We start from the raw sequence: 22,034 nt of genomic DNA, 5'->3' as shown, positions 1-22,034 counted from the left end.
CTAATCAGGGAAGAGAATGGAAAACAGAAACCAGTCTACTACGTAAGCCAAGTCCTTAAAGATGCGGAAACTAGATACCCAAGACTGGAGAAGTTTGCCTTCGCCTTAGTCACAACTTCAAGAAAACTCAGACACTACTTCCAGGGAAGAAAAATCAGAGTGGTCACAAATCAACCTCTAAGGAAGATAATCCACAAGCCAGATGTCTTTAGAAGACTTGTCAATTGGGATGTGGAGTTGAGCCAGTTCAATTTAAACTTCATTCCCACGACTTCCATTAAAGCTCAAGCACTTACAGATTTCATAATCGAATGCAACTTCCCGGAAGAAGAGCCGGAACCAATGAACATAGATCCAGAGAAAGTACAAGATACAAGTCTGGGAGCCTGGACCTTGAAAGTAGATGATTCCTCAACAAGCGAAAGGTCGGGAGCCGGAGTCATACGGAAAAGTCTTGAAAGATTCACCATTCAAACAACCATATCTTTCGGCTTCCCCGCAACAAATAATCAGGCTGAATATGAGGCGTTGATTACAGGACTAAAGCTCTCCTTAAAAATCTACATCGACTCCCAGATAGTGGTCAAGCAAACAAACAGAGAATACATAGCAAAAGACCCTATTCTGGCGAAATACTAAGCACTGGTTAAAAGTTACTTAGCCTCAATACCAAACCATCAAGTCATTTAGATATGTCGAGAAGAAAATGAAGAAGCGGATATTCTAACCAAATTAGTCCGGAACTCATCAGATCTGGACTGCTCAGTTTACTTCGAAGAACTCCACAAACCATCTATTGAATCCGGAGATATCTTGGAGATCGAAAGCAACCAGAACTGGATGACTCCCTTTATCAACTATTTGGAGAAAGGGGACCTCCCGGAGGATAAAGGAAAAACCCAAAGATTGAAAGAAAAAGCAGCCAAGTTCTTCCTCGAAGAAGGACTACTCTACCGCAGGACTTTCTCATCTCCTATCCTAAAATGTGTCGGCCCAGAAGAAGCAAAGTACTATTTGGCGGAAGTGCATGAAGGGATATGCGGAGATCATTTATCCGCAAAGGCCCTAGCTCATAAGATCATAAGACAGGGCTACTACTGGCCAACTATCCACCAAGACGCAATAGAGTTCGTGAAGAAATGCAAGGAATGCCAGCTCTTCAGCAATGTGTCCCGGATCAGCCCAGTCCTACTATCCTCTGTCCTTTCACCTATCCCCTTTGCTGTCTGGGGTATTGACATCATGGGACCCTTTCCCCGGGCCAAAGTAGATCTCAGGTACTTGTTAGTCTCGATTGATTACATGACCAAATAGGTTGAAGCGAAAGCAATGAGGACAAATAATCAGCAAGACTGTATTAAGTTTATGGACAACATTTTGATGAGGTTCGGGATACCGCCAGTCCTAGTATCAGACAACGGGCCACAGTTCATCGGATCAGAATTCGAGTCCTACCTTCAGGAGCGCGGGATTAAATACAAAAAATCATCAGTAGCATATCCCCAAGGAAACGGCCAAGTAGAAGTCACCAACAGAATCCTGCTCTGATGTATCGAAAAGAGACTCAAAGAAAGCAAAAGCAAATGGCCAGAAGAACTACCAAACGTACTATGGTCCTAAAGGATAAGCCCAGGACAAGCACCGGAGAAACTCCATTCAAACTAGCTTATGGCACAGAAGCAATGCTTCCTATAAAAGTGGGATCTCCTTCTCACAGAGCAATAAACTTTGAGGAAGAAGCAATGGAAGAAGGACTCAGAACAAATATGGAGCTAATTGATGAGGTCCGGGACCAAGTTGTAGAAAGGATGGAAAAATATAAGGAGAAAAAAAGAGAGCACTTCAGTAAGAAGTCCAGAATAAAAAACTTCCAAGCTGGAGATTTAGTCATTCGAGACACAGAAGCATCAGATCCCACAAATACTGGAAAGCTAATGCCCAAATGGGAAGGACCATACAAGGTCAAAGAAGTCCTGATGCCAGGAACTTACAAACTCCTGAACATGGATGGCTCAGAAGTCCCAAATACTTGGCATGGACTCAGACTAAGGAAATTCTACTAGTAGGAAAGAACAAACAAAGCAACCAAAATCTTGTAGCCAATATGGAAAGCAACCAACTTGTTTTTCCTTATATTTTGTATGAATGATTAATGAAAAACATTTCCTCTTTACATTTATTGAAACTAACAACTAGTCCGGAAAAGCTATTAGTCAGGACTAGAGCAACCATTTTAACTTAGAATTAATTTTCTAAACAACAAAGCCACCACTAGTCCGGACAAGCTATTAGTCAGGACTAGAGCAACCATTTTTGCTTAGAATAAATTTTCTAAGAAAAAAAGTTAACCACTAGTCCGGACAAGCTATTAGTCAGGACTAGAGCAACCATTTTAACTTAGAATTAATTTTCTAAACAACAAAGCCACAACTTGTCCGGACAAGCTATTAGTTAAGACTAGAGCAACCATTTTTACTTAAAATTAATTTTCTAAGTAAAAAACCTAACCACTAGTCTAGACAAGCTATTAGTCAGGCTATAGCAATCATTTTTACTTAGAATTAATTTTCTAAGAAAAAAACCACCATCAATCCGGACATAACTATTAGTCGGGACGAGAACAACCATGTTTACTTAGAAATACCTTTCTAAGTTAAATAAACAACCACTAGTCCGGACTAGCTATGAGTCCAGGACTAGAGCAAATTACAACTTAGAAAAAGAGCCAAGTACGAATATTACGGCAAAGTATCAAAAGTCTTAAGGCAACATCAAAAATACAAATCAGAAGAAATTAAGACTTTGGAGCATTAGGAGGAAGGAAACTGGGGCAAGGGCCATCGAACGGCTCCGGCTCCCCAAGTCTAAGCTCTATATCTTCCTTCGCCTTGATAAATTCTTGAACGAAACTGTCCCAATCTGCCTCCAGATTCGTCATAATGTGCCTCTCCGCGACCACCCAGTAACGAGCAATCTCCGGCGCACCAACGTTAGCAAGAGCTCTATCATACTCCTCAAGATTTTTGAAGGCAGCAATAACTTCAGCTTCTGGTCTCACAACAGAAATCTGCCTCCGGAGCTCAGCCAGTTCGGATTTCAGATCTGAAGCTTCCTTTTCAGCATTCTCAGCCCGGGTCTTGACATCATCAAGTTTCTTGTTGAGTCTGGACAGAGAGGTATCCTTGACAATAATTTGATCTCTCAAATTCTTGATCTCGGAGTCCCTATCTGCAATGGAGGTCCGGGCACCCTTCAGCTCATGATATGCCAGAGAAGCAGATCCGTCAATGTAACCACCAAGCTGCAAAAGAACAGACGAAATACTTAGAAAATTATTCTAAGGAAAAAGAATAAAAGAAAAACAAGAACATAAAAACAATGTACCTGACCCCAGAGCCGGGAGCATTCCTTCATAGTTGCGTCGAATCCGGACTGGTTCATCTTCTTCCAGTCTTCCTTGGTAGGGATCCCAGCCATGAAACGCGCAACCTTAACTTCAAGCTCCGGACTACTAGCCTCTGGACTCTCAGCATCCAAGCATTTATCCTTGTCCAGTCTGGACCCAACACCAACATCAAAATTCTGAGCCCGGGGAGGCTTGGTCCCAACACTCCGGGGCCTCTTCTTCTTCCAGCCGGACTCAACATCCGAAACCTCCCCGAGAGGCTCCAATTCCTCAAGGTTCTGAAACTCTTCACCAATTTTTGGCTCAATGTTCTACTCCGGAGCCCTGTCATTCACATCAGCCTCCGGCCTAGACACAACATTGCTCTGGGACCCCTCATCCATAGAAGCATTAGACCCGGACCCACCAACTGCAGCTTTCTTCGGCAATTTGAAAGCCTTCCCCAAGCCCTTCAAAGCATCACTATATGCCAAAGAAGACATGTCCGGATTATAATGCGGCAAAACTTCCAAAAAAAAACAAGTCAAAAAACTACAAAGAATTAAAACAAAAGAAAGCAGTCCGGACACAAAAACAGATAACTTATACCCTATCATATGCATAGTTCTGTGCATCATAAAAGTATCACGGGTCATCTGTAAACCCAAACATTCACAAAAAGCAAAAACCATCCGGATGGCGTCTCCCCGGAGAACATCCCTACGGAACCGAGTCCGGACTCCCTCAAAAGCAATATGGGGAAGGTAATGCAATTCTAAACCCTTTAGAATAATTAGCTCCCCATTCCAATACTTCAAGGAGGACTGTTAAATGACGGGCCTATAAGAACCACCATAACCACACTCCGGAGCCCGGAACCGAATCTCATACAAAGGCATCTGGCTAGACCGGACCAGGTGGAAGATATGATGCCATAACTTGAAAGTGAGATGAACTTTGAACTGGTTGCTGGTTGCAATAAACCAGCTCATCCATTTGATCCCATTCAGAGTTATCTGCATTGGAGGCAACTGATATTCATACTTGCAGAGATGCTTCAAAAAGAGATGCCAGTATGGATTCCATCCGGAGCGCAGATGCTCCAATCACACCGGCATGAATCCATCAGCTGGCATGTGATAAATCCGCTCACCTGGCTCCGGCCACCTCCACTCAATCCGGCGGTCCAATTGAATAGCATCCCGGACTGACGAGTCTTGCGCCACGTGATCTAAGGCAGCGTATTCATCCTTTAGTTCATAATGTTACTTGGCCACGATACTATCGGCGAACTTTCTGTCGAATTCTTCCTTATCGTAAGGCCCCGGACCCGCATTAGGCTGCCTCGCGTACCCAGACCTAATACTTCTATAATAGAAGTTATTCTCTATCTCATCACTCTTGGTGATGAAGTAACCCGGGGTGTCAACCCATAAGCCCTCCGGAGTGCAAGGCACCTTCCTAGAGGAAATCCTAGCTACAAACAGCTTAGTTATACCTCAGGAGTCAGAGGTCGACGCTTTCTTCCCCATTTTAATCCGCTCAGAATCACTAGAAGACTCTAAATTTGAACCAGACGTCCCCGGATAGCAAGTAATGTAGGCCTTTGCATGAGCTTTAGTCCGAACCATAAACCTAAAATAAGTGATAAAGGTTAGTCTAAATCCCTACAGTTTATTTATCTTCAAAACTACATGGTCCGAACTATCCTATGTTCAATTTTATTTGAAGTCAAAAGCAAACAATCCGGGGACCATAACCTCAAAAGCCAAAACAAACACAAGAAACAGAACAACCACTCCAGAATCAAAACCTATAACTAGTCTATTACTCCGGACCCAAGTCACAACAACGCAAAAACAGCAAAAACTGAATAACAAAGATATATCAGTCCGGACTAAGCAACCAAGTCCGAACTCAACCAAAAACCCTAATTCCAGAAACACAATTAACCGAAATAAAAACACCAAATCATGCCCAAAAACATATACATACATACACACGAATACAGACAAACCTATGAACACAAGAAACAATGCGAAATAAGTAAAACATATAAACCAAAACAACCAAACAATAAAATATCGAAATGAAAACAAAGCAAAAAGGACAAACAAAGAACTTACAGATGAAGAGAATACGGAGAGTTTGGGGATGACCGAACAATGGACAGACAGCTTCGAGTTTTCCCGTGAACAAACACCGAAAAAGCTTCAGAGAAAATAAGAAAAGAAAAAGCGAGAAGAGAAGAGGTAAAAGAAAAAAGGAAGGGGGGGTGCCTTTTTATAGGCACGGTGAATCCCAACAGTCTATGGCCACGTGGCACCATCCAGGCCACACATCGCAGTAGAAATCAATGATGACAATTATTATGACACGTCTCATTAAAAAGTAACAGATGTAATAATTCAAATCATTGGGGGGGGGGGAATTCCCTAAACCATTTCAACTTCCAAGTCTGGACTCCTTATCTCAAAGCAATCCGGACTGGGGGACAAGAAAAGCTCAAATTCTCCTAAAGACCACCAACCTTAGTCCTGATTGCCCGAACTAAAAGCAATCCGGACTGGGGAGTAAGGAAAGCTAAAACTCTTCAAAGAACAACCAACCTTAGTCCTGATTGGCCGAACTCAACGCAATCCGGACTAGGGTGCAGGGAAAGCTCAAATTATTCTAAAAACAACCAACCTTAGTCCTAATTGGCCGAACTCAACGCAATCCGGACTAGGGGGCGGGGAAAGCTCAAATTATTCTAAGCACAACCAACTTTAGTCCAGATTGGCTGAACTCAACGCAATCCGGACTGAGGAGCAAGGAAAGCTCAAACTCTTCTAAAGACAACCCACTTTAGTCCGGATTGGCTGAACTCAACGCAATCCGGACTAGGGGCAAGAAAACCTCAAATTCTTCTAAAGACAACATATTCTAGTCCTGATTGGCTGAATTTAATGTAAACTGGACTGGGGGGCAAGAAAAGCTCAAATTCTTCTAAAGACAACCAACTTTAGTCCGAATTGGCTGAACTCAACGCAATCCGGACTGGGGGGAAAGAAAAGCTCAAATTCTTCTAAAGACAACAATCAAAAGCTAATGTGCATCAAACAAGCCCAAATTTACTCCCCCATCCAGAGAATCTGCATAAGGGAGTGGGGGGCACATGATAATACATATTGATAGTATATATAGCTCCTGTAAGGTCAAGTCCCGGACTCCTAACTCCATATAGCTCCTGGAAGGACTAGTCCTGTACTCCTAACTCAGTCTAGTCCCGCGCACTGCCAGTCCTGACGGGCCCTGTCCTGACTGGCCCAGTCCCGACTGGCCCAGTCCCGCAAGCCCAACCTTGAGAAATCCCAGCACGTGAGGCACGAGCCCAAGCACATGATGGGAACAACTGTCACACATCAATCATAGGAATAATCGGGGCACGTGTCAGAGGATCCTCAGAATATTCCTCGACCCGTCCGGCGCTGACACGTGTAAAGCATCCACTCCAGCCAGGTGTCCTCCGCTTCCAGAACCGATGACTACGATTTAAAGGTACCAACCCCAAAACCCGACCCTTGGGCTATAAATAGCCCAAGAAGGTGAAGTTTCGAGGTTAATCACTCTCTCACACTCATATACACACACAACCACCTTACATTCATATCTATCTTCATCTTCCCCAAAAGCGAGTTCTTACTCTCACACCGGAGGCGCCGCGGGACCAAAACCCCCTTCCGTTGTTGTTTTGTAGGAACCCCACCACAACTACACCTCCACAGCGGCGAAGGATCCAGGCACGGCGTCGAAGGAGCTGCCCCGCCAACAGGAGTTATCAACAACATAAATTGAAATCATGTATTAGAGTGTACAAGTATATACCCGTGCGATGCACGGTCGTCTTTATCTTTATTTATAAATTATAATCTTAATAATATGTTGCTTGTAGAATTCGATCTTATATCACTTAAATAATAAATTTTAAAATTATATCTAACGGTTCTCATCAATTTGATCTAACGGTTCCAGATTAAGTGATTAAGGACCAATAACCAAATTTTTAATGTTTCGTTTTTAATATAACTATCTTAAAACCCGTGCGCTGCACGGATCACACAGTTTTTTAATATTATATATATATTTTTTTAAAAAATGAATTCAATTTTTAATTTTCTTGACTTAAAACTTTAAATGATATGATTTCATAATAATTATATTAGTAGATGTATATGTTCATAACTTTTTAGAACATTTAAACTTATTTAAAGTGATAACATTGGTATGGAGGAAAATGTTATTATAATGAAATTATTATTTTATTGAGGGTAAAAATATAATGTCTCCATTATATTGGGACCTTAAAAATATTATTTTAGCATGGCGATTACTTAATCGATTAACTGTAATTCTATAAAAAATATTTGAAAGAGACAATATTATTGATTGAAAGATATAGTTTAATTAATAATTCTATGTGTATTTTAAAATAATAATATTTATATTCTAATTAAAATTTAATTTTTTAGTTCACATCAATAGGATATGAATTATACGTAGTCTAATATTAATTTGATTTTCTCGGATCAGTGGTTTTCATTATTTTATTTTAGCCAGATGCCCAATACACCGATCAAATCAAACTAATTATTTTTAGTTTAATTTTATTTTTTTTAAAAATCTAGATCAATAAGATAATTTTGTTTTAGACTGAATAAATAGTATATATGATTTTATTTTTGTTGGTCGAATTGTATTTTTATTTTAGTTTTGTGTTGATGTGAATCAATTGTATAATGTATTTTTTTATTCTGGATAAATAAAATATATTATTTTGTTTATCCAAATTCATTAGTATAATTTTTTGGGAGAATTGATAGTATTATTATTTTATCTTAACTCGATTCACATGATATATCAACTAAATCTTAATAATCATATTTATTTTGCTTAAATTTAATTTAGCCTAAATTAACAAATTAGAATAATATAGAACTCGATATGAATTAAAATATAGATTTGTAGAATAAGTTGAATTTAACATAAATTATAATGATATAGAATTCAATATAAAATAGAATTGAAATTAGTAAAGTAATAGAGGAAGTTGATTTTAATATTAATTAAAATTAGAATTGATTGACCCAATAATTAGAATTAAAATAATTAAATAAGAGAATAATTAAATAAGGATAATTAAGTAATTTAAATAAGTACCGACCGATTACCAAATTTTTAATATTTTATTTATTATAATTATATCCTATATATAATTAGAGTAATAGAGTTTTGATGGTACATCTTTATGGTTTGGTCAGGGGTGACAAGGTCATTTATAAACTAAAGCTACACGCATTGTACAGTATTCAAAATACAGAAAAACTACTCAATTTTTTTAAAAATAGTTACACAAGTAATAATTATCTCATAAAAATAAATATACGTAACGGCTAAGAAATTATTTGTTAATCGAGTTAAAATAATATCATATTTTTACAAAAAACTGAAATGTACAAGTTTGATTTTTAATGTTTTTAAAAAATCTAATAAAATATATTATATATTATATTTATTTCATTTATTCTAATATTCCATTTTAATACTTAATAATCTGTATAACAAACACAATAGATAATTAACTAAGAAATTACGCTATTATTACATTTTCTTGAATAATAGAAAATAATATTAAAAATATTATATATTTAATACAAGTAACAATTATCTTAATAAAAATAAATCTAAGTAATAAATAATGAATTATTTGTTAATCGGGTTAAACTCGATCATTTTTTTAAAATAATTAGAACGAGTGACTTTGATTTAAAAATTTTGTGAAAAGATCATTTTAAATTTTATCATGTAAAATAAGAAAAATATTAAAATTATATTTAGGTATAAATATTACAGGCGTTTTGTTTGATTTGTGGAATATTTACGGATTTTCAAAAACTGGAGGAAATATAATAATTATTATTATAAAATATTATTATAATTCAAAATTGAAAAACGAATTAATAAATAAATTTAGAAGTACTATCACAAAAAAATGTAAAGTATTTTTTATCAAAATCAAACACGGCAATATGCTAACTATTTTAGATTATCTTTTATAAAATTTAGAGTCATCAATCTATAAAACATAAAAATATGGAAGAAATATAATAATAATAATAATAATAATAATAATAATAATAAAACTATTACAATTAAAAATTGAAATACAAATTAAAAAATACTATATATTATATTTATTTCATTTATTGTAATATTTTATTATAATACTTAATAAATCTGTATAATAAACATAATAGGTAGTTTGTCTTTGAAAACATATACAACACATGAATCTTATAAAACTTAAAAATATAAATTACGGATAATTTTTGAATAGGTAAGTCGATTAAAAATATTTTTGAATAGATAATTTTACACATTTATATTGTATTTAAGGATAAATATTATATGTGTTTTGCTTAATTTGATAAAATGGAAAATTACGGACTTTTAAATAATTTAACGCACATGAATCCTATAAAATATAAAAACTAGGAAGAAATATAATAATAATAATAATAATAATAATAACTATTAAAATTCAAAATTGAAATACAAATTTATAAATTATATTTAAAAGTACTATCAAAAGTAGGTGTAAAGTATTTTTTTTCAAAATTATTACTAGAACCGAAAAATTATAAAATATTATTAAGTAAAATACAAATCCCAAACATCTTTCCAATTCATAATTAAACTTTATAAGATTAAGATATATATATATATATATATAAATAAAAGAAAAATGATTAGATAACTATATTATGTGAAATGAATAAAATATTCTCTTTACAAATTTGTAATATGAAAAAAAATCAAACAATGAAAGAAATAAACTAAACTATAATACATATGTTATATTTTACATTATTAATATGTAATATAAAAATACAATAATATGATCATCATGTAAATAAAGTGATTTGAATAATAAAAATATTAGTATTTTTTTATAAAAGATATTGATATTAAAAAATAAATAAACCAACTTATTTTGTCAAAAAACAATCTTATATTAAAAATGGTTATAATTTGATCATCATCACTATAATATTATAACTAGGACATCACCCCTATGTAATCATCATCATGTAAATAAAGTTATTAGAATAAAAAAAATAATAGTACTTTTGCTAAAATATATTTATATTAAAAAGTAAATAAGCCAACTCATTTTGTCAAAAAATAATTCTTATATAAAACATTATTTTGTAAATTTTTATGTGCATGTTACAATGTGTAAAATTAATTTTTTATATTATTAAATAATGAAAACATTTACTATATATTTTGTTATGAATGTTACAAATTCTATAAATAATAAATTTTGAAAAGAAATATAATAATTATAAAAAATCAATACAACTTAAAATAAAATAAAATTTTAATAAAATGAAAAAAATACCCTATAATAGATTGCAAAGTATTATTAAATGTTATTACAAAAACTGAGAATTTATAAAATATTATTAAAAACACTTGAAAAAAAGTAGTAAGGTACAAATTACAAGCAACATTTCAATTCAAACTCCTTAATTATGTGGCATAATCAAATATAAAAATATAATAACAACTAAATGAATAAGTTTGAAAAATATATTTTTTTGAAAAATAAATTATTAAAAAATAAATATGTACAAATATATATTACATGTTATTAGAATGTTAAAATATTTAAGATTAAAATAAAAGAATAATTATGCATAATTGTGAAATACAGTTATACATATTAGTAACACTTTAGTAACACTTTAAAAACCAAAATATATTTTTAAAATTATTAATATGTTATACAAAGGTTGTTGTGATGAAGTATAAAAATGTAATAGTAATTAAATATATAAGTATAAAATACTTAAAAAATATAAAAATTTAAGGAATAAAAATTTTCTATTAAAATTTAGTAAAGTAAAGAAAAATTATAGATTTCAAAATTTTTATAAAAATAGTTAGAATCCGGTGTATAAAGCTAATATAGTATAATTAGAGTGACAGTGATGACCATATTTTAAAAAAGTGGCAGGTCATTTGTTTCCAAATAGTGGGACCGTGGGACTCTTTTTCCTTTCCTGCTAAGCCAGCAAAATTTCCTCATTGAAAGAGGTCTTAACAAAGCCATGCGTTCAACTTATACCAATTCAGAGAATACAAGTTAAACGGAGTATGACCGGCATCTTTCCGAAAAAGATCTTGAAAACTTCGTAGAAAAACTCTTAATCTCTATAGGATCCATCCAACAGCAGCAGTAATTACAGGGTATAAGCATGCTTAATGTATTGATTGCATTCACAAATGGAGTAACGTAGGAAGAAGAAAGTGCCATCTATGTAACTCATAATATAATTCATGCTTCTTCAAGTTCAACTTCTCTCCTGTAAAAATATTCTCTGGATCAAGTGATCAATGATAAGTATTAAACATGAATCAATCTGCATACACTATGTTTAATATACATGTTATTCAATTTCTTATTATATAAAACCATTTTTCTAATAAATTTTCTAAGAAAGAAAATGTAAACTCTTAGTATAATTTAACTAAATGTTATTATATTAAAATTATAAATATGTTGGTGCTAAGCTAAAAGGTTTAATTTTTTTTCGTAACACGCTATATTAAAGAGGTTAAGAAAGTGTTTCACAATTTGTTAGTTAAACAGATTCAAAGATACGGATATGTTAGAATTGTTATAGTTTTAACAATTTAAAAGTCACAAAAAAAAACTGTTGCAAATATGTTAATACAAACTAATAAACGGCAAAGACCCGAGGCATGGCATTTTGTAGTTCACAACTTCTGTATCATTTATGTAACAAATGACAAGGTATCTCAGCCAGTGTTCTGCATCCCAGCAGCAATTCCCTTCATGGTCAAAATAAGTGTATCTTCCAGTCCAGGAGGGTACTCGCTAGTAGGATTAAGCTTCAGAAGCTCTGCAGCTGGTTTGCTCGATTCCATAATTTCCTTTGAAAGATGGGGCTTCACTTTAACCTCATAACTTGGATCACGAATCCGCTTCAATGTGTAGGCTTGGAGGACATTCAGGGTTGTTATATAAGACTCACGAATTTGGAGTCTCTGTTTCAAATATGGATCTCCTTCTAATAAATCCTTGTGATCTGCAATCTACAAAACAAAAGTAGAGAATAATGTTATATTTCCACATTTTTCCTTTGAGAATTTTTTTTCAAGTACTTTAATGGGTCATATACTGTCCACAATGCTGTTCCATGCCTACTGCTTGACAATCTGGCAAATTGTTTTTTCAAAATGAAGCAATCTAATAATTTATCTTGCTTGTTACTTTTTGATAGATCAGCTAAAAGAAATTCAAATACTCACGCCTAAATTTGCCTCCACTGAGACCCAAACCTATGAATGAGGGATATCCGCTAGGCTAAAGCTAGGTTATATATTTTTTCAAATTAAACATATATAGAAAATTTTATATCCTAGATTACCTGGAGAAGAAGGCTCTTGGTTTCTTCATATATTGTTCTCAGTTGCTCACCGAACGGCCATAGTTCTTCTGGAACGAGGAGCTTGTCATACAAAGCAGCAATCCCTGGGTCTCCTTTGGCAAAAACCATCTCAATTAAATCTATTGTCACTCTGAAGAAAGGCCATTCATTGTACATCTCCTTTAACACTTGAAGATTTCTTATATCTTTATCGAGTACATGTCTAAATGCAGCTCCAAAGCCAAGCCATACTGGGAGATGAAACCTTGTCTGGGTCCATGCGAAGATCCATGGAATTGCTCGCAGGGACTCTATTCCACCACTTGGCTTTCTTTTGGACGGACGACTACCAATGTTCATGCGACCATACTCCAACTCTGGTGTTGCCTGCATATTGCAAACACATGAATATCAGACCTTACATGTATCAGCTTCCGTGATGCATATAATGTAATCAGCTTCCATAAGTATCACAAAGCTTTATGAAGACAGTAACATAAGTATCACAAACTAATTCTAATTACAGCCATGAAAAAGTTAGCAGCAAAATTTTGAATTTAAGCAACATTTAGCTAAAACAACAAAAGATAAAAACTAGCTGATAAAACATGCTGAGAGTGAGATAAGAGGGTTTTAATATTTCCATTCAGAGCAGAAGATACAGAAGGATATGTAGAGAACTCACAAGACGGAAGTATTCAACGAATCGAGGCTCTTCAAAGACGATTGAACGATATTGCTCTGTAGCAATGACTGCCATCTCATCCAATAGTGAACGCCATTCTGGCTTTGGCGAGATCGGAGGATGCATCCCATGCTCGAGGGTTGCAGCTGTGAATCTTTGGAGTGTTCTAAAACACAAGTGCTCCTCACCAAATGATTGCTCGATTACTTCACCTTGTACAGTCACACGTAGTGATCCTTGGATCGTATCCGGTGGTTGAGATAGTATAGCAAGATGTGTTGGACCCCCACCTCGTCCCACTGTTCCTCCTCGTCCATGGAACATTGTAAGCTTTACACAAAATTGTTTTGCAACTTTTATAAGCTCCTCCTGAGCCTTATATAGCTGCCAAGCTGCAGAGAGACGGCCTGCATCCTTTCCAGAATCTGAGTACCCTATCATGATTTCTTGCTTTCCGTGTATCCGGTTCCGGTACCAATCAATTGAGGAAAGACGAGACAAAGCAGCAGGTGCAGCCTTAAGATCAGCTAGTTTCTCAAACAAAGGAACAACCCTTAGTGGAGTCTTGACATGGCATTCTCGTAGCAAAAGTTCTACAGCAAGTACATCAGATGGTGCAGTTGCCATTGAAATTATGTAAGCACCAAAACTGTCAGAAGGAAGTTCTGAAATTGCATAGAAGGTATCTAATACATCAGAAATTTCTTCAGTTTTAGGAAGATCAGGACCAAACAGAGGGCGCTTGCCACTAAGTTCAGATAAGAGCCATTCCTGCCTGCGTTCCTCTGACCATTCACGATAAGATCCAATTTCCAAGTGCTTTGTAATAGCATCTATAACATCTGTGTGCCTATCTGATTCTTGTCTGATATCAAGTCTCACGAGGGAGAGACCAAAGGTAGAAACTTGCCGTAAGAAATCAAGAAGGCTTCCATCGGCAATGGCCTGATCACCGCAGGAGCAGAGGGATCTGTAGCAGAGTTCAAGGGGCTCCAGAAACTACAGGTAAAAGGAATCCAAAAATTATCACTTTCATATATTCACATGTAGATGCACGCAAATTCCGCTTGAAATGATGTTTTAAACTTATTATGCAATCTAAGTTGCTGAAAATTTTGATTATCTAGCGATGGCATTCTATCCTTTCCCTGATCTAAATGCTTATATAACTACAGAGGTGCACACTTCTGCCTGCCAACTTCTGGCCACCACTTTAGAAAGTTCAAGTTCGACATAGGACAGTAAGCAACATTTAAATCTATCGTAGATACTCTATTAACAGAATAATATGATTTTACTTACCTTGCCATCGGATACTAGGTATAAGGTGGAAAATTGACTACCAGAGAAAAACATAGTAACAGTATATGAAACAACCATTAAGCAAAAAAAAAGGCATATGTACCTGCTTAACATTTGTGAAAGTTGCCTCTTCAGGAACATCTGATATCCCATTGGATAATATCTGGCGAGAATGCTCACGTGTATTATAAAGTCTATCCCTCACGTCACCAAGAATGATACGGTAGGGCTCATTCGGAGGTATTTGTTTCCAGAATTCTGTAAAAAGAAGTATTGATTATAGAAAATATTCACCAATATAACTAAGAATATTAAGATACACGCCTAGTCGCTAATTTTAATTGCAAGCAAGACAGCTTACTTAAAAAAACACTATGTTACTACCTGTATATACCTAACGTAAGTCACCAAGATATCATGACAGATAATAACAGGAAAGCTAGTTGATGAAATCGTGTAAAGAGGTTGCTCAGCCCTTGCGTAACAGGCATATAAAATCTAAATAGATAGATTAAAACTGGCAATACATAGAGCAAAGCACCTAACAAAATTTATCTAACCTCCCTATTGATCTCCTAGAATTAAAAAATCATTCAAAATCATTATTCCAACAAATAGGCTTAATTTGACCTTTTATTTTAAATAGCCTAAAAATTCAAATATAATTTACTAAGCATATATTCAACACTCCTCCTTGTTAGAATTTTAATGCTCCTGAAAGTTCTTTCTCTTCTTATTCTTTTGAGCTTTGGGTGGTGCCACGGTGGTATTCTGACATAACATCAGGTCCTTCGAAAGATCCAATAATCCCTAAATCTACGTACTTTTCAAAGATGGTGGTGGTGTCTCCATCAAACACATCCATATCAACAAATTTTGGTTTAATTTTCAGTAGATATAATTTTGTGTTGTGGTTTTTGGTATTAATGTAAGAAAAATCGATAAAGAATCTGAAACAAAAACCATGTGCATACCAATATAGTGTTTTGCATCTCTCTTTGAGGACCTATAAAGTTCATCTGCTCGAGAACCAAGTTCATCACTGCAGCGCCACATTGATAACTGCAAAGGATTTAGTTTAGAAGAAAAAGGTATAATATTGGTATTAATAATCAATTTGATCTGAAAATGATTATAAGAACCGAAAATAGTTACCTCAAACATAAGGTCCTCTATCTGAGAAAAGTACATATTTGCAGCCATCATCCTAGCCAGTAGACAGACATCCCTTGTGACCTCAGGAGTTACCCTAGGATTTCCTGCAGAAGAAAAGTGGATTAGTTTGCCAACAAAAACTTTAGTTGCAAGCAGTATCAATAAGCTGGCTTAAGTTGGAAATCATGTAGACTTCCTGAATATACATACAGCATTGGATAAAATAAGGACAACTAAGGGAAGTTTGTAAAGTTACATATCACTGATCATTTTGGTCCAGGATATATGCACATCATGTGCACTTGAGTCCTTGTATCATCGTTCATACAGTTCCTTTCCAATGCTTGACAAGTAGGTCAATAAACATATCTAACAATTTATTTTTTCGTTTTCATAGCTTCCCAAAGCACTGTTACAAGTAAAAAAATTAACTAAATGTTTCTACAAGGCTGCAAATACTCCCTAGTGTAGAAATTCCATCGACTAAAATATTCTCTCACTGTTGTTAATGCAAGACAGTAAATGCTCTCTTATGTGTCTCATCGGCTAAATTATGTACTCAGTCTTGAACTATTACAGAAACAGAGAATTTGGAAACGTACGGCTTAGCCTTTGTTTAGAGAGGAGGAAGAGTCGATTGTGCTAAAAGAAAAAATCTATAGATAACCGCCCTTGTTTATTAAAGAGGCAGAGACGAATAGCAGTTAAATTGGAAGCTAGCCTAGATATTTAGATCAATTGTCAACAACATTCATTAAAATATGGATGTTCTATAATGCCGGATAGTGGCAGTGCACTGCCAAAAGTATCAGCAATTTTAGTTGACAATTAGTTCAATTAGTATAGTCTCATAGACGTTTCTAAATAAACAATCAAAAGTTCTTTATTTAGTAAAATATGGAAATGAGAGGGGGAGAGAGAGAGAGAGAGAGAGAGAGAGAGATGCTTGTAGATAATTGGTATATATAAGAAGGGTATACCATCACGATCACCGCCCATCCATGAAGATAATTGAATAAGAGGTGCATTGTAAGGTATACGTTCATTTATTCCTAAATTTTTCAAAGCAGTATCCACACGACGCAAGAATTTTGGTACTCCCTTCCAAATTGTTTCGTGGAAGTAGCTCATTCCTGCTCTCATCTCATCTTGTGGTGTTGGCGCAGTTCTTCTGATTTCATCAGTGCGGAATGCAGCTTGTATCTACATGCAAGAAACGAAAGAATTGGCCATAACAGTGAATAAAAATATTTCAAGAGTTTATTGGTAACTAGATGGGTATTTTTTAGACTGGTAGTCTTACATCATAATACTTTCTACCCTGTTACAAGCAATTTATAACGAAGTGACTTTTAATATTTAAACAAGTAAAATTTCCTTTGAGTCGAACTAAGAAAACATGGATATTCTCCTTGTAATGACACCTAAAAACAACATTCCCGAACTGAGATGTTCTGTTCATTTTCAGTAAAAAGAGTAGTTAATGTTACAGGTATAATGCATACCTCTCTCTGAAGGGCTTCATCCAGCTCATGTGTACCGCCAGGAGTGATATCTTTAGCATAAAACTGAGCCACACAATCGCGTATCCTGGAATAACATACAAGGAAATAAGTATGACTCTGGTGAAGTAGCATAAATTTATTCTATTCCATTGATGGAAAAGTAAAGAGCAGACCAACCTTGCATGCTTCTGAAGCAAAGATCTGCGAACTGACTGTGTAGGATGCGCTGTGAGAACCAAGTCAACTGTCTGATTCTTCAAAGCATCAAAAATTTCTTCCGGGGTCTTCTTCAATTGCCCCACAAGTCTCTTGAAAGTCTCTTCAATATCTGACTCGGTTGTTGCAGATGACTCATCAGCCAGATCACCCTTCTTCATTTTAATCCTTCGCCTGTAAGCTATTTGAACCTCTTCAGCCAAGTTGGCCAAGTTAAGCATGTGGGAGAAGCACTTAGCAAGCACAATAGAATCCCCAGCATCTAAACTTGTCAGCATACTTCCAAGCTCCTCCAATTTTTGAGGGTCAGTTCTGCATTCATACTCAGCAGATAACTGGTAACAGTCTTGCACCTAATAAAGGGTAAAAATAAAAATAAATACCAAGTACAACTAACTATATCAGAGAAACAACTTTTATAAACTCAATAGAATGTTTTCAACAGTAACGTGAATGCATAAAAGAACGCTTAGTGTTCTACGATTTCCTTGATTATAGTTGTAAATAATGAAAAATTCGTGTGCTTAAGTAAAACATGGAAATCCTATTTTAACATTAAGACAGTAGAATTCAGCAAAACAAAGCAGGAAACGTAAAGTAAGAGGATGGCTCATTTGAGGTCAAACTTCAAACTCATTCTCTTGCACACCGGAAACAAACAACCACATAAATTATGAAAGCAACGGAGAATTACTATCTTAAACTACTACACTGAAACAGGGTGGCTTGCAGATGCAGATACGCCAGGAGGGTTATCCACCTCGCCTGATTTTATAGTCATTATTACATGTTGTAGATATTGACTAATAAATAGGGGTTTCACCCTGCCTACTAATAACTGTAAATTTTGACCAAAGTTAGGGTCACCAAGAAAATTTGATGCGGATTTTACATCTAAAAACAGTTATTCCTCTCATCATTATGCTACACTTTGTTAAATTTATTTCTCATTGTTTTGAAAATCCGCATTGTTCTCCCATGACCTTTAATTTAGATAAAACAAAGAATCATGGCTTCATCGCACAGAAGTGGGATTTATCAGTTCGACCTTTTACACTTATAATTTAGTTTTTACCATTTAGAACTCAAAAGGAACACAAAACTTGCATATGGCACCTTAAAATCAAGGACACTACTATACAAAGGTAAACACCCCCAATAATATTTACGAAACAAAAATAACAAACAAAAAAACCCAATATGAAATTTATCATCCACTAATTCTTAATCACCCATTAAAAATATATTAAAAAAAATTACTATTATTAAGGTGAGTCGAAAGTGGAACGACGTGCAGCCCGCACAGAGGATAGTAAAAATTTAGAAAAAGCAGCATACCGTTTGGCGTATATCGACCCCATGCAAATCCTCAAGAATATCAAGAAAACGATCCAAGAGCAGAGCATCATACTCCACCAGCTTATCATCTTGTGATACTTTTCTTGGTGCTAATAGCCTCAATTGTGCATCTATTGATGCCATCTTCTCCAAATTCCTACTTCCCATATCACTCTGCTCACAACTATACAAATCAAATTTAATTATTTAAGTTTGTATTATAAAAGCTGCTGATGCCTGCTATATATATATATATATATATAGATAAAATTTCATAATGCCGGAGCTGGTAGAAGTAGAAGAGAGAAGTGAAAGAGTACTATTCCGAACATACTTCTATTTTTTTTTTACACGAACACTTCCAGATTATGTATGTCTTCCGAGTTCATCTAGTATTGTGCAACTAGTCTTGTATAGACACGGAGTTGGACTTACTGACTTGTTTATTATTTATACTTTCTCTCTTTTTATATTTTTATACTTCCTCCTTTTTCCTATACGAGCGTAAAACCCTTTAAATATTAGTTATTTTATTATTTTTATTTTAATATTATGTTAATTATAGTCGTTAATATAGTAAGTAATATATTGTTTTTTTAGCTCATATCATTATATGGATTAACAAATTATTTTTTAGTTTAATTTTTTTTATCTCGATTCAATAGTATAATTATTTTGACACCATCAATAATATCTATTATTTTATTTTAACCCGAACACCATCTATATCTGCCCAAATACCATCTCAGACTTGTCTACTGTGTGCGGTTATATATAACTTTGTTTTAGGGATTTCATAATTTTTAACGATAATATTATATAAGATATTTATGTCAAAATAATAAATTAATTACGTGATTCTAATTAAGTAATTTCAGAAATACCAACCGACTATCAAACTTTTAATGTTTAGTGTAAACTTGTGCGATACACTGTTGTTTTAAATAATTGTTATTTAAATGTTAATATTTTATTAAATTTATTTGTTAAAACTGTAAGTATGTTTGAACAAGTAAAGCAGAATATATCTTTTATTATATTATAATACATATTTTATAATAATTAGATTTTAGAAAAAGATAATTTAATAAACTCGCTCAAAAATATAGGTTCAATTTCCATCCGTAACAATTTTTTATCAATGTTGGAGAACTATTCCCTAACAAAAAAATGTATAGTTCAATCTTCATTGTTGATTTGGTTTATCAACATTAGTTTCATCATTTTCAGAGTCGTGAAGAGGAATCTAATTCACGATAAAAACTCTTTTTTTTCCCGTCCATTCTTTTATAATATTATAGAAGATAATTACGTTAAAATAATAAATTAATTAAGTTGGGCAATTACGTAATTTCAGCGAGTACCGACTGACTACCAAATTTTAATGTTTCATATATTATAATATAGTATAGTATAGATAGATTGATAGATAATCAATATATATTAAAAAAATTGTCCATAATATTTTTAGAGAAAGATTTGTTTTATTCGGAGAAAATAACAAAAGGTAACATGTTTTACTTAAAAAAATTGTCTAAAATATTTGTAGAAAAATAGTTATTATAGTTGGTGAAAATAAAAAAGGCAACGTATTTTACTTAAAAAGATAATTGGTTATATATTAATCAAGTAAGGGCAATTGAATAAAATATTGTATTTTAAAGTAAGGACAATTATGAAACTGAAGGAATGACCGTACCAACCATTTTTTTAATATTTCGTCTATTATATAATATAATAAATTTGTTGTTTGAATTTTTTGCACATATTTTAAATTGATTTGACCGTGTACTTAAAATAATTATTTGAAAAAAAATCTTTCTGTAAATTTCAGTACAAGTTATATATTTTTTTCAGAAAAATAAAATTTTTAGAAATAATTATTTTTACTAGACGGTCAAAGCACCTTGAGATGTGTTGTGAAAAATCAAAAGAAAAATATAAAAAAACAGAGGGAGTATTTATTAGCTTAGAATATGTGCGTTGCAAGAATTTTTTCTAATATTATATAACTTTTAAATATAAATTGAATTACAACTTTTAAGCTGCAAAATTTGTTTATTCGCAAAACTATTTAAAAACTCATATTAAATAGTTTGTTTTTACTTATTTTTCCTTAAATTTTTACAAATATAATAATGAAAATGATGGATATTTTTGAATCCAAAATATAAATGGAAATATTTCAAAAATTATTAGACTAACAACTCAAATTAAATTTGTTACCCAGTAGTAATACAATTATTTAAGGGGGGTTGGATACAATTGTATAAATTGTTAGGAATATGTGTATTAGTTTGATGATAAGTTAAACAAAACACTTAAGTAGAAATCTAGTGTTTGTAGTCTCAACGGATAAGACCATTTTGGCTATCCGTTGAAGGAGTAGCTTTACTTAGAAATAAGTTTAGTATTGTAGCACATTTCATTCTCTGTATTTAAGTTGTAATTCTTAGATGTTGTGGGAAATTATCAGTCATGTTGACTACTAGTGGATATGCAAATAAGAGGGCTAATTGTAAATATTTCATGCCTTGTAATTTTGTATAAGTGAAGTAGTATCAACTGATATTAAAGGCCTTCAACGGATGAGAAACAAAGCTTCAACGGATGTCTCTAAAACTTCAACAGATAACATCCATCAACGGATGAGTGCTTCAACGGATAAAACTTCAACTGCTAATGCATCAACGGATAAAGCTTCAACTGCTAATGCATCAACGGATAAAGCTTCAACGGATAAAGCTTCAACGAATAAAGTCATCAACGGATGAAAGCTTCAACGGATGCTTAGTTCAATAGCAATTGATAGTGACAATTCATAAGCTGACAGAGGCACATGGGTTGACAGAGACAAACTGGAATGTGGCAGCCTCTAGGAGGAATCAAGAAAATGCAGCATTTCCATTCTGGTGCAAATAAGGAAGTATTCAAAGATTAACAGCTAA

At 34.0% G+C, this 22,034-nt stretch overlaps 2 protein-coding genes across 2 annotated transcripts; one reads left to right on the top strand and one right to left on the bottom strand.

Moving 5' to 3' along the window:
* Positions 1-1,610: 1,610 nt before the first annotated feature.
* Positions 1,611-2,063, top strand: LOC141694080 (uncharacterized). Its single transcript, XM_074499206.1, has one exon. The coding sequence runs from the start codon at positions 1,611-1,613 to the stop codon at positions 2,061-2,063; it is 453 nt and encodes a 150-aa protein (XP_074355307.1).
* Positions 2,064-12,092: 10,029 nt separating this feature from the next.
* LOC141707903 (phosphoenolpyruvate carboxylase-like) lies at positions 12,093-19,446 on the bottom strand. Its single transcript, XM_074511345.1, has 10 exons — positions 19,087-19,446; positions 17,710-18,101; positions 17,533-17,617; positions 17,008-17,230; positions 16,028-16,131; positions 15,847-15,934; positions 14,976-15,130; positions 13,571-14,569; positions 12,886-13,272; positions 12,093-12,550 (listed from the first exon to the last, which is right to left on the bottom strand). Exons 1-10 carry the CDS (start codon positions 19,252-19,254, stop codon positions 12,254-12,256), a joined length of 2,898 nt encoding a protein of 965 aa, XP_074367446.1. The 5' UTR covers positions 19,255-19,446; the 3' UTR covers positions 12,093-12,253.
* Between the last annotated feature and the right edge of the window lie 2,588 nt (positions 19,447-22,034).

Source organism: Apium graveolens, chromosome 2 (genome assembly GCF_009905375.1).
Source record: "Apium graveolens cultivar Ventura chromosome 2, ASM990537v1, whole genome shotgun sequence".
Taxonomy (NCBI): Eukaryota; Viridiplantae; Streptophyta; class Magnoliopsida; order Apiales; family Apiaceae; genus Apium; species Apium graveolens.
This window is presented reverse-complemented; position numbering and strand designations above follow the sequence as displayed.

Excerpts from the sequence above, each read along its gene's own strand:
- LOC141707903 (XM_074511345.1), bottom strand. The coding sequence starts at position 19,254 with ATGGGAAGTAGGAATTTGGAGAAGATGGCATCAATAGATGCACAATTG. Across the intron at positions 17,618-17,709 it reads TTGCTTCAGAAGCATGCAAG|GATACGCGATTGTGTGGCTC; the intron begins GTTGGTCTGCTC and ends ATGTTATTCCAG. Across the intron at positions 15,935-16,027 it reads TAGAGGACCTTATGTTTGAG|TTATCAATGTGGCGCTGCAG; the intron begins GTAACTATTTTC and ends AATCCTTTGCAG.
- LOC141694080 (XM_074499206.1), top strand. The coding sequence starts at position 1,611 with ATGGTCCTAAAGGATAAGCCCAGGACAAGCACCGGAGAAACTCCATTC.